This window comes from Dreissena polymorpha, chromosome 3, assembly GCF_020536995.1.
Source record: "Dreissena polymorpha isolate Duluth1 chromosome 3, UMN_Dpol_1.0, whole genome shotgun sequence".
Classification (NCBI taxonomy): domain Eukaryota; kingdom Metazoa; phylum Mollusca; class Bivalvia; order Myida; family Dreissenidae; genus Dreissena; species Dreissena polymorpha.
In genome coordinates, this window is record NC_068357.1 from 110184848 (window position 1) to 110198418 (window position 13571).

Here is a 13571-nt window from a genome sequence, read left to right on the forward strand (position 1 = left end):
CGTATCGGCCTGTTTGGATTCTCAACAGATGCGCAGAGACTCTTAATCTTACAAAAAATAATCGCAGACGTCTAGGAACTAAGTCTAAATATGCTTCATAATCCAAGCAGCTTTTTATAACTTTGTACATCATTAAGACAGAACTATTATTCAATTAACCGTACCACTCTTATTTAAAATTATCAATAAGTCTACATTTGGATTCTCTAATAAAACTATTAACATGTACAACGTTTGGATTTTCAAAAACATAACTAAATCCAAAATTATTTAACATATTCTTTACATTTGAGACCCAGTTTGTATAACCTTTATCACAATCGCTCAAAGCTTGTTTGTACACAGTTTGCATTATGATATTCTCATTGTTGAGAATCTTAAACCAATATGTAACAATTTTAAAATATATGTTTACATACAATGGGTATTTTCCTAATTCTCCATAAACAGCAACATTACATGTATTTATTTTCACCTGCAGCAATCGTTTGCAAAGTTTTAAATGTATGCGTTCTATATCATCTGACTTCGTGAAGCCCCATACTTCTGAAGCCACAAATGAGTCAAACAACTGACAAAATATTTTTGGCTTTATGTCAAGTTCATTGCATTTAAATAATAATGTATTCATGGCTGTAAGGGCTTTACCAACCAAATGCTCGTGTGTTAGTTTAAAAAAATCCAGTATAATTTAACACTGTGCCTAAATAATTAAAGTTGTCAACAACTTCAATATCATTTCCATTGTATGTCCATTTTTCGTTATCTTTTAGTCTGTCCCTATTCCGAAAAACCATTAATTTTGTTTTCGCAGTGTTTACATTTAACCCCCAAGAATCGCAATATAAGTATAAGTGATCTAAATGACTTTGCACTTCAGCATGTGACTTGCCTAACATAGCAATGTAGTCAGCAATTAATAATAAAATCAACACAATATCTTCTGTATTCAAGCCGGAGTTAAAGCTATCTTGCAGGTACAGTTCTAGGTCTTCAACAAACAAACAAAACAAAATCGGCGACATCACCTCCCCTTGTCTCAGGCCAACAGCATAACTAAAATAATCTGAATAAAATAAACATGATTTAACATAGACTTGACATTTGCATACATATCCTTAACTAGTCTAAGCAATTTGCCTTGAATACCAGTCTTAAACATTTTCAGCCATAATGCATTACGGTATATACTATAAACACATTTTAATATGTCGACGTATATTACATACAAACGTTTATTTTCATTTAAATAATTGTGTACAATTGATATCAGTATAAAAATAGCATCAACAGTCAAATATCCTTTCCAAAATCCAAACTGCGCATCCGAAATAATAGTATTATCATTGCAAAAAGTTTCGATGCGCTTATTTAAAATCGTGGAAAATAATTTTGAAAAACAACTTACTAGAGTAATCCCCCTCTGTAGTTATTGACATCATTTTCAGTACCCTTTTTATGCAAAGGGTTTATAACCCCTTCTGTCCACTTATCGGGATGAAGCCCGATACAAAGATACCGTTAAATAAGTCACACAAATGGGCAGATACAATATCACAACATTCAATAAAATATTCCTTCAAAATACAATCACTGCCAGATGACTTATTACGTTACAAATGTTTAATAGCATACTTAACTTCTTCAACAGATATAGGTACGTCAAGTTCAGGAAATGTGGACTTTTCTAGGTTAAAATCATTATTTAAACAGAAATCTTCTGCTTCAGTATTACAAAAATCAGACATATCGCTACTAAGATTGTAAAAAAAACTTGTAAATTCTTCAACAGATATGTTATTATTTATGACGCTATGTTTTGATTTGAAAAATCGCCAAAAGTCGATTGGTTTGTGTTCTCTTAAATTTTCAGTTTTCAACATTTTTTGTCTATAACAACAGGCTTTCTTCTTGCGAATTAAATCTTTATAGTATAAACAATCTCTATTTATATCTGTTTTACAAGAGCTAAAAACACGTAACGGGCGTGGTTCAATTTTTGTGCAGTAACGCACTCATGTTCAAACCATTCCGCATGCTTATTACAGTTATTTAAATTGAAACTAGGGTTTGTATTATAAACACGGTTTTTGGAAAATAACGGGTCCGCAACACTGCGAATGGTATCAGTAAAATTATTCAAAACGTCATTGATTGATGACCGACTTAAAAAATCTATATGTTGCAAAATATTATTAAATGTAGGTAACAAAGGAATAATCCATGAGCGAAATTGCTCGCGTAAAACAACGTCCCATTTATAATTGACATCAGTGTAGGACTTATACTCTGATGGGACATTATTACAAAACAAAGAGAAATCTAGCGGGGCGTGGTCCCTAAATTCGTTGAATATATCGCGGTATTTACAAATAAATGTTTGGCGCAACTAATAATAATAAAGCAAATAAAACTATTATAAATTATCACCCGAGTCATGAATTTGATTCATTTTTTATACATTATCTGACATTGTTTACAGCGCAAAATGATATGAGTCCATTTTAACCTTTGATATGGATATTTTTGTATACACTGTTCATTCTTTTTAAGAACTGGATTATAATGTGGCATACTAATAGTAGACAAGTGAAACGTTTGCCAAAAAGGTCATGATGCATAACAAATGAACGTTGACAATGCCCTTTTCATCGAAAATTCGGCAGAAAATTTTCGCTAGTTCAGCACGCGTCTTATACAGCCTCATAACAAGGGACGGATGTCTCAAGGTGTTGGGTATCTTAAGCCAAGATTGCTTATAATGAACACGAGATCTATCTAGCGGAGGATTCCGGAGACAATCGATGTATCACGATTGGTGTCCCCCAATGTCAAAATATGTAGCAAATTGATACTTTAAAAAAAAGGTATTCTTTAGACATTCCCAGTTTTGAACACAGCAACATCTCTAATTCTTCTGCAAAATAGCTTCGACCACTCTTCCCCACGTAGTTTGCAACTCATATATAGTATCATTCACTCGAAAGCAAGTATCATCATCATGAACGTCGTCATAATCGTCACCATGAATCTCCTCAACATCATTTTCATCCGGTACGTCTTCACAAAAGAGGGGCACAGATGTGCTTTAAGTGTCTTCCCAGATTAGCTTGGGCAATCTGAACAGGCTTATCAAGTATGACACTTTCCGCCTACACAGTATTTTCGCAGGATTCCTGGTAACAATAAATGTATCCGATGCGGTGGCATATCGTCTTGTGTGTCCGTCTGTTTGTTTGGCCGTCACACATTTAAAAAAAACTTTTCAAAAACCACTACGCAAATGTAAACCAAACATAACAGGAATTTTCCTTGTGTGGCCCTCTACCAAAATTATCCAAATAAATCCAATCTGATGACCAAGATGGCACCAGAGCTAAAAATGAAAAAACATTGTAAATACTTCTGTGACCATTGTTTCAATCTTCAGGATATTTGGTCACAATGTTTATTTTGATGATCTTAAGGTCAAATTAGAATCTTTGTCATGTTGGGTTAAAAACATGGTCGCTAGATCAAATAATAGAAAAACCTTGTTAACACTCTAGTTGCAATATTTTGGCTTAAATCAACATGATCTTTGGCCAACATGTTTATATGGGTGATCTGAAGGTCAACTTTGAATTTGGGTCATTAGGTCAAATAATTGGAAAACCTTGTAAAGACCCTTGTGGCCACAGTTTTGCTTCAATCTCCATGATCTCTATGATATTGGGTAAAAGAAAAAAGATTTTAAGTGAAGTTCGAACATTGGGTTAATAACTAGGTCAATATGTCAAATAATAGACAAATGTTGTGAACATTATAGTGGCTTTTTGTTTGCTTCAATCTTCATGATCTTTGGTCGAATTGTTTATCCCTCACATTTCAATGCCAAAACAAATGCAGTCTTGTTGAAACTGAAACAAGGTTGGCTATTAAGTACATTGTATGTTGTCTGTGCATGTGTCAGCATTTTGATGTAAGCTTTCTGCAAGGCACAATTTTTGTAAAACTAGGTATATAAGTTAAATTGTACAAATACTTTGTAAACACTAAATAGGTTAATATTTTAGCTTATCTAGTTGGAGAATACGAAGGGCTACTGTACTTGTGTGCCGTTGGCGTTACACTCAACTTGAGTCAAGTGTAGCGCAACTTTTTCAAGTATTCCTTATATCTTCAATACTGCTTAATATATTGTGTTGAACAATTTTGTCAACGTTTTTCCTGATTATATGAAGCTAGTCAGAATATTTATCTCAGTGAAATATAGGTCAAATTTGAAAGTGGGTCATGTTCTGTCAAAAAACTTGGTCACCAGGTTATTTTCTCAAATCCTAGAAAAAAGTCTGTTGATGTAGGAGCATAAATTTTCTGAACATGTCTTCATACTTGGAAGTTTGTTTGGCAAATTTTTAATATCTAAGACATAATTATTTTATTTTTTTTTCAATATTACTGATTTATCGAAGACAATGTTCGGAAAATTGTGACTTTCCAGGTTTTTTCCTTCTTTGTGACCCGCCGAAAATCGGCCCTTTCCCCTCGGATTTTTTCCCCTCAACTGGTAAATTTTCCCCTAGATTTCATTTTCCCCTCCCGATTTATTTTTTATTTTTTTAACCTTAAAATATAAAAGTTTACCTGATCCAGTGTAGAAAATAGAAAAATATTGCATAATGAAATTATCTGTTGCCTTGAATTTGTTTTAAAAACAGAAAAATATGTAAAATTGACTTCCCTTATTTTCCAATAACTCCGGCGTTTGGCGCAATTAGTTTTCCTAAAATCCGACGTTTCGCGCGATTTTTTCCCCTCAAAAAGGCCAGGCACTTTCCCCAAAATTAGATAAAAAACCATACTTTCAGTAAAATTGATTAAAATAGGGTATGTAAATTGTATTTAACGTGATACTATGGACATTTTAAGCTCGACTATTATATAAGAAATAAATATAGTGGAGCTATCATACTCACCCCGGCGTCGGCGTTAGCTTGCAAATGTTAAAGTTTGCGTACTACCCCATTGACATTTTGCTTTATTATTTTGCATACTTGTTAACCAACATGACCCCATCCTAAAAACAAGACTGACAACTGTTTCAAGCATTTAGACAGAATTATTGCCCCTTTTTACTTAGGATATGCATATTATTGATAAATCTATGTTAAAGTTTGCATACTACCCCAAATATTACCTATGTCCTTTGACATATTGCTTTTATATTTTGCATACTTGTTCACCAACATGACCCCAACCTATAAACGAGAGCAGACAACATTTCTACATTGCCACAACTTCTTTATTTATTATCAGATTTTATTAATACTTTGACAAAACAACACTTACCTGAAAACCACAATGGATCTCACCCAAACAATACCCCACGCCCCAACCCAGAGTCCCTGACCCCCCCCCCCCCCCCCTCCTCCCATCTCCCCCCTCCCGTTTTTTTATTTTTTTATTTTTGATAGATCATATATTAAATGACCACACCAACATTATACCCCCGTTTCAACCCCCCCCCCAACCCCCTAATTTTTTTTTTTTTTTTCCCTTTTCTTATTTTTGGAAGATCGTCTAATAAATGACCACACCCCACATTATATTCCCTTCATAACCCCCCTACATCCCATTTTTTTCTTTTTTTTTGAAAGATCGTCTAATAAATTATTTAATATGAACAATTTCACAATGATAACTTACGTTATACTGTCAAGTACTCAAAAAGTCAAGGGCGCTGTCCTCTGACAGCTCTTGCTCACTGTTGAATTTAGCTGAAAATAATCGACCGGTGAAAATAGTTAGTTTAAATGTGCTTACTGACCAATTATCTGCAACTCATCTTGCTACCAGTTGTTTGTAAAATATATATATAATATTTGATATTTTACATGCCTGGTGAGTCCTCTAAGCCGAAATGATCCGTAAAACAAAATAGTGTCTTTGTGTCGTATGAACAAATCTGCACTAAAATTACATTTTGATTCACATTGTGTATCATATCATTTCTGTTGTTTTCAAAACGAAAGTACGGTTGATATTCAAATGCATTATTTTTCTCTTTAAAGGATATTGTTTTAGTAGTTTACTATTGTTGAGTAGGTTGATGCTGCGTGAACAAGTATAAGTGTATATGAAGTGAAACACCAAAAATAAACAACGGTTGCGATTGGCACCTATTAACTGTTATATGCCCATGATATCACTTTAAACACAGTGTAACTTTATTACAACACTCTATAAGGGAACATGTATATCGCATGAAATAAAGTGAATGTGTAATAAAGTCACAGGAGAGATGAACATTTAATCAGTGACCCCTTTTTTTTCTTCTGATGTATAAGTATTTACGCATCGCAATTAATATTAAAAAAATTGAAGTTTCATTGGAAGAAAAACGTTTTTTGTTTTTTACCTCGCCTGTCACGTAGCCACAAGGTGGGCTTTTAATCTCTTGTGTCCGTCGGCCGTCGTCATCAACAATTTCTCCTACTAAACTAAATACACGGCCCAAAGCTTAGCTATTTTGTGTGAAGTATTTCCTAGTAGTCCCTTACAAACCTCTTTGAGAAGGTGAGGGCTTGAAAGATCTATGGTCAGTCCTATTTAAGTACTCATGGCTTTTGCTATTTTTGACCATTAAGAATATACAAAACAAAGGTACTTTCAATACTTATTTGTTCATATATTAGTTTAATTAAGGAATTGTTCCTATAATTTCTTGTAATTTATATTTCAGCCGATCTGTTCAGAAGACACCTGAGTACTGCCATGAGTCAGGTGTCTGACTTCAGCCGTCAGACCTTGGTTCAGCATGGACGAGAGCTGATATCTGCGCTTCCCACCCTAGCGAGACCTCAAAGATCTGTGACACCAGCACGACCAAGGAGGGCCCCGATCCGCCGACAACCCACAGGTGACAGACGAAGATCCACCATTGTAAGGTTCAAGGCCTGTGCGCTCGACCACCCACTCTACACATCAACAGCAACAGTGAATCACTCAGAGTTGTTAACCAAAGGTCTGGGTAGGCGACTAGACACCACCTTCTCCCTTCCGTCTACTGGGACACAGTCTGCCCTGAGAAACAAGATCATTGAGTTGTATCCTATTCTCCACACTATACCTTTTGAGTTGATGGTGGGTAAGACACGATGCAAGTTGGAGTTGATTCTCTTCAAGAGCTGAAAGCAAATACCAAATCGTGTGGCTTTGTGAGACTCTGGGTCCTACCAGACTACCATATTGGTCCCCAGATAACTGCTCCTACATCATCCGCCTCAATGCCAACCGTCACGCTTACACCAGCCATCCTGTCAACACCAGCAGTCAGGACTACGCCAGCCATCCCGTCAACGCCAGACATCATGACTACGCCAGACATCCCATCAATGCCAGATGTCACGACTATGCCAGACATCCCGTCAACACCAGCCGACACGACTTCGCAAGCAATCCCGTCAATGCTAGCCATCATGTCAACGCCAACCATCCTGTCAACGCCAGCCCTCACGACTACACCAGCTGTTGAGATTGACTATGATTTACAGATTGACGTTCCAGAAATTCAGGTTGATTTGAAGTAGAAACTGATCCATATAATGTATGCCAAGCTAAAATCTGGCGTAATAATAATAAATTTTACACTAGAGGTCACATTTACTTCCTGATTTTAATGAAAATTGGTCGTTTATCAATAAAGTCTAGGCTGATTTTGTAAATGGGTCATATTTGATTAAAAAATAAATAAATTAGGTCACTAGGTCCAATCATATAAGTTACTAGGTCAGATCATACGTCTGTTTGAATTTTGCTCATATCTTCCTTTGATCCTGTTGGATAGTTGTTTTAGGTAAGCGATTCAATGCCTTCATTATCTGTGAATGCTGCTTTGATAATCTCTTGCATTTAGTGTAAAATAGGCATGATTGTGTATAACAACTACAAAAATATGGCTTACACAACATCAATATGTTCCTTCTTTGCACAATCATATGAATTACAGGGGGCCATAAATAAGCATAGTACCAAGCACTGTTTAAGTAAAGCGTATCGTTGATGGCACTGCACATGTGTAAACAAAAATTGATATCTCCATACAAAGTCTGTAAATTTACAAATACGTTGCACAAAAATAAGATGTGGTATAATATTAGAAATAGGATACACCACTTCAGACCTAATGGCCTTTAAGTGACCTCCCAGTCAGCCACAAACATATAGCAGACCTGAGTGTTTTGGATTGGTCCCCTATAAGTATGGGCAGACTGGTCCGTCACTATAAGGCCATAACACCCTAAGTATAGACTATTTCTTAACAAACATATTTCTTTTACAGAATGCACAGAGTGATTCCCTATATGAGCCAGCTGGGACACCCACGGTTCTCTTTCGACGTCAACAGACTGTCTTTGACATAGCCAGGTAAGTGATCAGTACTAAAGTGTTTTGAAAAATGGCTCATTTGTTTATAAAGATCCTTTTTCTTACGCTACAAATTCTCTTAAAGAATGTATGTTCTATAGACATTTATGAAAAAGTAAAATATTTATATTTTTCTATTTTGAAGTGAACATTTTTTTTATATTTGACTTGGAGCAAAGAAAGAAGCAAAGAAAGAAGCAAAAGTCATGTGGTATTGCCACACTGTAACATATATAATTAATATCTTGATGAGCTTGGCCGAGCAGTAACCAGCCTCCTGACAGTGCACTTAACTGTTACTGTTAGTTACACATTGTTAGGTAATAATGTTTAATAACCAACAGTGGTCAGATGGCATGTGATCTTAGTCTTTGCTTTTATGTCCAGAATCAGCATCATAAGCTTCCATGTAATACTTTAAGTATTCAAAAATTGACCTCTCCCTCACAGAGACATTGACCAGCCTGATGACCAGACAGCCAACCAGTCATCAGCCGTTCTGAATGAGTTCATCCCTGCTGTTCAAACAGCACAAGCCATTCTGCAAGAGCATATAATTTTGATGTGCATGATATATTATGCATTATATCTTAAATAATCTTTATGTTTGAAATGAAGTGTTTTGATTAAAGACATTGTTTTAAAATTCACGATTTTTCTATGGGGCTTCTTCTGCTTTCTTTTCGTATCCTTGTTGTAGAATTAACACTAGGCAATCAATTTTAAAAGAAAGCAGATTAATTATATTCACGTATGAGCTACTACGCAATGGACAGACCAAGCCAGAATTTAAACTAGGGATGGCAAAATAATTCCATTATTCTAATATTCGATTGAATGGTCAGTATTCTAATAACAGAACTGATATGAGCATATTCGCAATTAGGTCAAACGTTATTGCCCTAATATTTAATGACCTGCGAGCGGCTTACTAATTGGCACCCTAAAAAATTTGGGATTAACGTGTTTGCTGTGAAGTTCTTAGTGTCAAACTGATAACACGGCCCGTATCAGCATTGATTGCACAATGCAATATACACACACTAAGAAAGGCCCCGAACTGTTGTTTGTCAATGAGGTGCCAATTAATGGCTTTAATTGACTGGTGAATAATAATTAAGTTTTTGTGATCACAGTATGAACAGCCATAAAAATGTGTGAATTACTCAAATTGCGCAATGCATTAAATTTGGGATTAACGTGTTTGCTGTGAAGTTCTTAGTGTCAAACTGATAACACGGCCCGTATCAGCATTGATTGCACAATGCAATATACACACACTAAGAAAGGCCCCGAACTGTTGTTTGTCAATGGGGTGCCAATTAATGGCTTTAATTGACTGGTGAATAATAATTAAGTTTTTGTGATCACAGTATGAACAGCCATAAAAATGTGTGAATTACTCAAATTGCGCAATGCATTAAACTCACTCTAAGAAAAGGCACAAACTGTTGTTTGTCAATTAGGTGCCAATTGATTGAGGGTTATAATTGTCCAGCGAATAATAATTTAATCTCTATGATAACAGTTTGAACAGACATTAAAATATGTCAATTACTCAAATTTCTCAAATAATATAAATTTTTGTTAGAAAACTTCAGAACAATTATTTTGTGAAAAGGGTTATAATTTAAGTCTGAAAATGCCACCAGCCGGTTCGGAAGTATGGAAATACTTTACACGACCTGTTGATAAGAAGACCGCTACTTTTTATGTGTGTAAAGTTAGTTTTACATATCCCCTGTCTACTACACATCTGTGGAACCATGTCACTGTTAATCCTTCTATTTTTGCCCATTTACAGTATCGATCATAGCCGATAGTGAAACAATTATTTGATATCAGCGTTAATAAACAGATGGGGTCAGTTTCAAAAATGGTCAATCGATTAAATATCTGATTTGTTGTATTTTGAAATTTACCAGATCCTTGTAAAAATAGAAATTGCTATTTTGATCAAAATGTAACGTTATTTGAGATTTTGAATATTATTTAAGTAAAAAGTATGTTTCTGCAGACCTAGCCGTATAACAGATACTGCCAGAGAGCGGCTCCAACAACTAGCCAGTACGTGCATCACCGGTCCCATTACAGACCCTATGCTCCTGGAGGTGAGACGAAACCATGTCATAAAAGACGCCCTAGGCACCATACGGTACTCACAAGATGACCTCAGCAGCAAACTCCAGATCAAGTTCATCGGTGAGGCGGGTGTTGATCTCGGTGGTCTCCGTCGCGAATTCTTTTCCATCCTTGTATACCAGTTCAGCCATTCAGCGCTGACATCAGGTAAAGCTTATCATCTAGATTAGGAACATTATAATGTCTGCCGATTGATCAAGCAATTTTCATTGTCGTATTCTTTGTATATATCCTATAGACCAGTTTTGTTGTTGGCATGTAAATAATGCATAAAATATCAAGCTGTCATTGAAAGTCAAAAGTTAAAATTCCATAAAAGTGTAATGCAAGAAATACTTAACTCAAATTCAGTTTGCAAATTAAAGTATGTGTCACATTATTAATGAAATTATATTGCTTGGCCTGATGATGTAGTTGTTTTTTCTCTGGTCATATGGAATTAAATAATGTACACATTATTGTTAATGTAGAATACCGTGTAAACCGGTGCTTATGGGCGTTAGTGGCGATGCATTCTCCATAACCACACATGAACAGACCCAATCAAAATGGGTCTGTGATTAATTCTATTTCTGGGATGCATTTTGTGCTACCAAAGGGGACATTTTCAGAAATTATAGACAACTATGATGAGTACATGCCCTTATTTGTATTCAAATTTATTATTCGTTTTTTTGTGTTTCAGGTTCTCCTGGGCGCCTCTCATTCAGGAAGAACTATGTGGAGCGTGAGAAAAACACCTTTTTCTACCTTGGCCAGCTGGTGGCTCTGTCCATTCTCCAAGACGGTCCAGGTCTGCCTGTGTTTGCTGACTGTGTGGTCAAGAATATCCTCGACATCAGAACCAATTGTGTGAATCCAAATGACCTCAATCCAGAGATGGTAGAAACACTTGAAAAGGTAAATATTATAATATGTGTTAGACCTATGATTCTTGCATATCTGATTGAGAATTCCACTGCCTTCATTCATGCTGGGAAAACCTGTCTGGCACAGGGGGATGGAAGATGACTCGTAAGCAATTAAAACATTAAAATGACCTCAGAACATTGTTCTCGAAATTAATGTCATGGTGTTTTGTCACTTTCTCTTCATGATGTCATATAACCACGCTTCTAAGAATAAGTGTCCATAATAAAAACTATTTAAAATATTCCATTTCAGCTGTAAATCATTCCATTTTACTACTTGTTAAATATTTATGCAAGAAAAAATAAAATATCATTAGTTGTTGACTCAGACAAGAATTTCCAGGCCTCGAGTATCTGTTTTGGCGGGAACTCAGCAAGCAGTTGTACCGACCAAAACAAATACTTTTGAACTGGAAATTTAGATCCTGAACTACAACCAGTGACAGAAATGTATAAAATGTAATGAAAAACCCTGAGCAATGTTACACAGTTTACTAACCTCACACACCCTAGCCAAATAGCAAATATTATTTGCATGAGTAATAGCAATATAGCTGAACATAATTTGATAAATAGATGATAACAATTTGAAGTAGTAAATTCTTGATGAAAATTTATTTATTTGTGCTGAAATGAGTTAAACGCAGTCCATCTGAGTCAAGATTTTTGCAAAAATAGATCATATAATAAAGACGTATAATTTCAGAAGACACATGCCTCATCAGACAGAGAGTTACAAGAGCTGTATTTCAGCATTTACGACCAGCGAGAGGCAGCAGGCTTCATCCTCCCGTGTAACTCATTAAAAAAAGACCACATCCCCCTTCTGCAGTCCGCCCTTGTGAGCAACATGGTCCTGGATTGCAGAGATGAACTGGACCAGTTCATTGAAGGTAATGAGATATAATTATTATATCGAGTAACAAAGCTCCTCCAAATGTAATAAGATGTTTTTGTAAGCTGGCTTGTCAATAAATGATTGATTTTAATTCAAATTAAACACACATTTTAACAAGTGAATTTAAATTAAACATACACATTTTTGAAATTGGTGCTGGTAAACACCTAAAAGCTTTCATGTATTTATCAAACATTTTTAATCAAACATTTTGATTTATCTGCCTTTAGTGCCAATATATCAGATGTGTGTTTGATTTATTTTTTAAATTGCATAATATTCATTACTGGGTCGGTTTAAAGTGCATGCTTGTTATGAATCATCTGCATATGTCTGGACACTATGTGTTATTAAACATGTAACTGTGTGATTGACAGCTCTATAAAATGACTGTTAGTAACATTAAATCAACTTGATATTATCATTCCAGGTCTACGAACTCACAATGTGCTGACATTGGTGAGGGCGGAGAAGCTGTGCTGTCTCTTCAGCGGTGGGATGCCTCCAGTCACCGCTGCTGATATCAGAGGTCTGCTTAACTTCAAGTACCGTCAGGATATCAACCGGGAGGCTGACCGTGCAACTGGCCAGCAGTTTGTAAGATTTATTCAGGCGACGAAAGGTGATGGGGCAACCATCAACGGGATTACCCTGAAGCCACATGATGTCCTCATGTGGATGACGGGATCATCAGAAATCCCGGCTGTGGGTTTCCACAAGCTAATTGACATAGAGTTTGGGTTGGAGGAAAGGGTCAACACATGTGCACTATGTGTAACTCTCAAGCATCTGACGCCGATGGCTGAGGACCCTGTGTTGTATTTCACTGATCGTTTAATTAAATCATCAATGTTTTGTGCTATGTGACATGTCTATATGTTATGGAGACTGTCAACTGTGTTGTATTTTTAGCTATTCTAAAAAGGAGAGTTCGAAACTGGGTCATGCTGGGTCAAAAACTTGGTCACAAGGGCAAAAAAAAGAGAAAACCATTTGAAAGTGATGTAATAAATTGTATTGAACTTTTTAAATGGAATATTGTCATACATACATGCATTGCCCAAAAAATTGCAAGTTATTTTAAGAATTAACTTTTTTTAGATCATATGCCTTAACAAATTGTTTGGTTACTAATTTTAACAGTAGGATTTTTGGGTCACCGGCTACAATAGTAGCTGCGACAAAAGTCACAATATGGATCACTTCTCCAT

The 13571-nt window shown here is 35.8% G+C and overlaps 1 protein-coding gene across 1 annotated transcript; it reads left to right on the forward strand.

Annotated features, from left to right (window-relative positions):
* The first annotated feature begins 7170 nt into the window (after positions 1–7170).
* Positions 7171–13227, forward strand: LOC127872496 (uncharacterized). Its single transcript, XM_052415825.1, has 6 exons — positions 7171–7556; positions 8324–8409; positions 10427–10698; positions 11237–11451; positions 12169–12355; positions 12791–13227. Exons 1-6 carry the CDS (start codon positions 7269–7271, stop codon positions 13225–13227), a joined length of 1485 nt encoding a protein of 494 aa, XP_052271785.1. The 5' UTR covers positions 7171–7268.
* The last annotated feature ends 344 nt before the right edge of the window (positions 13228–13571 follow it).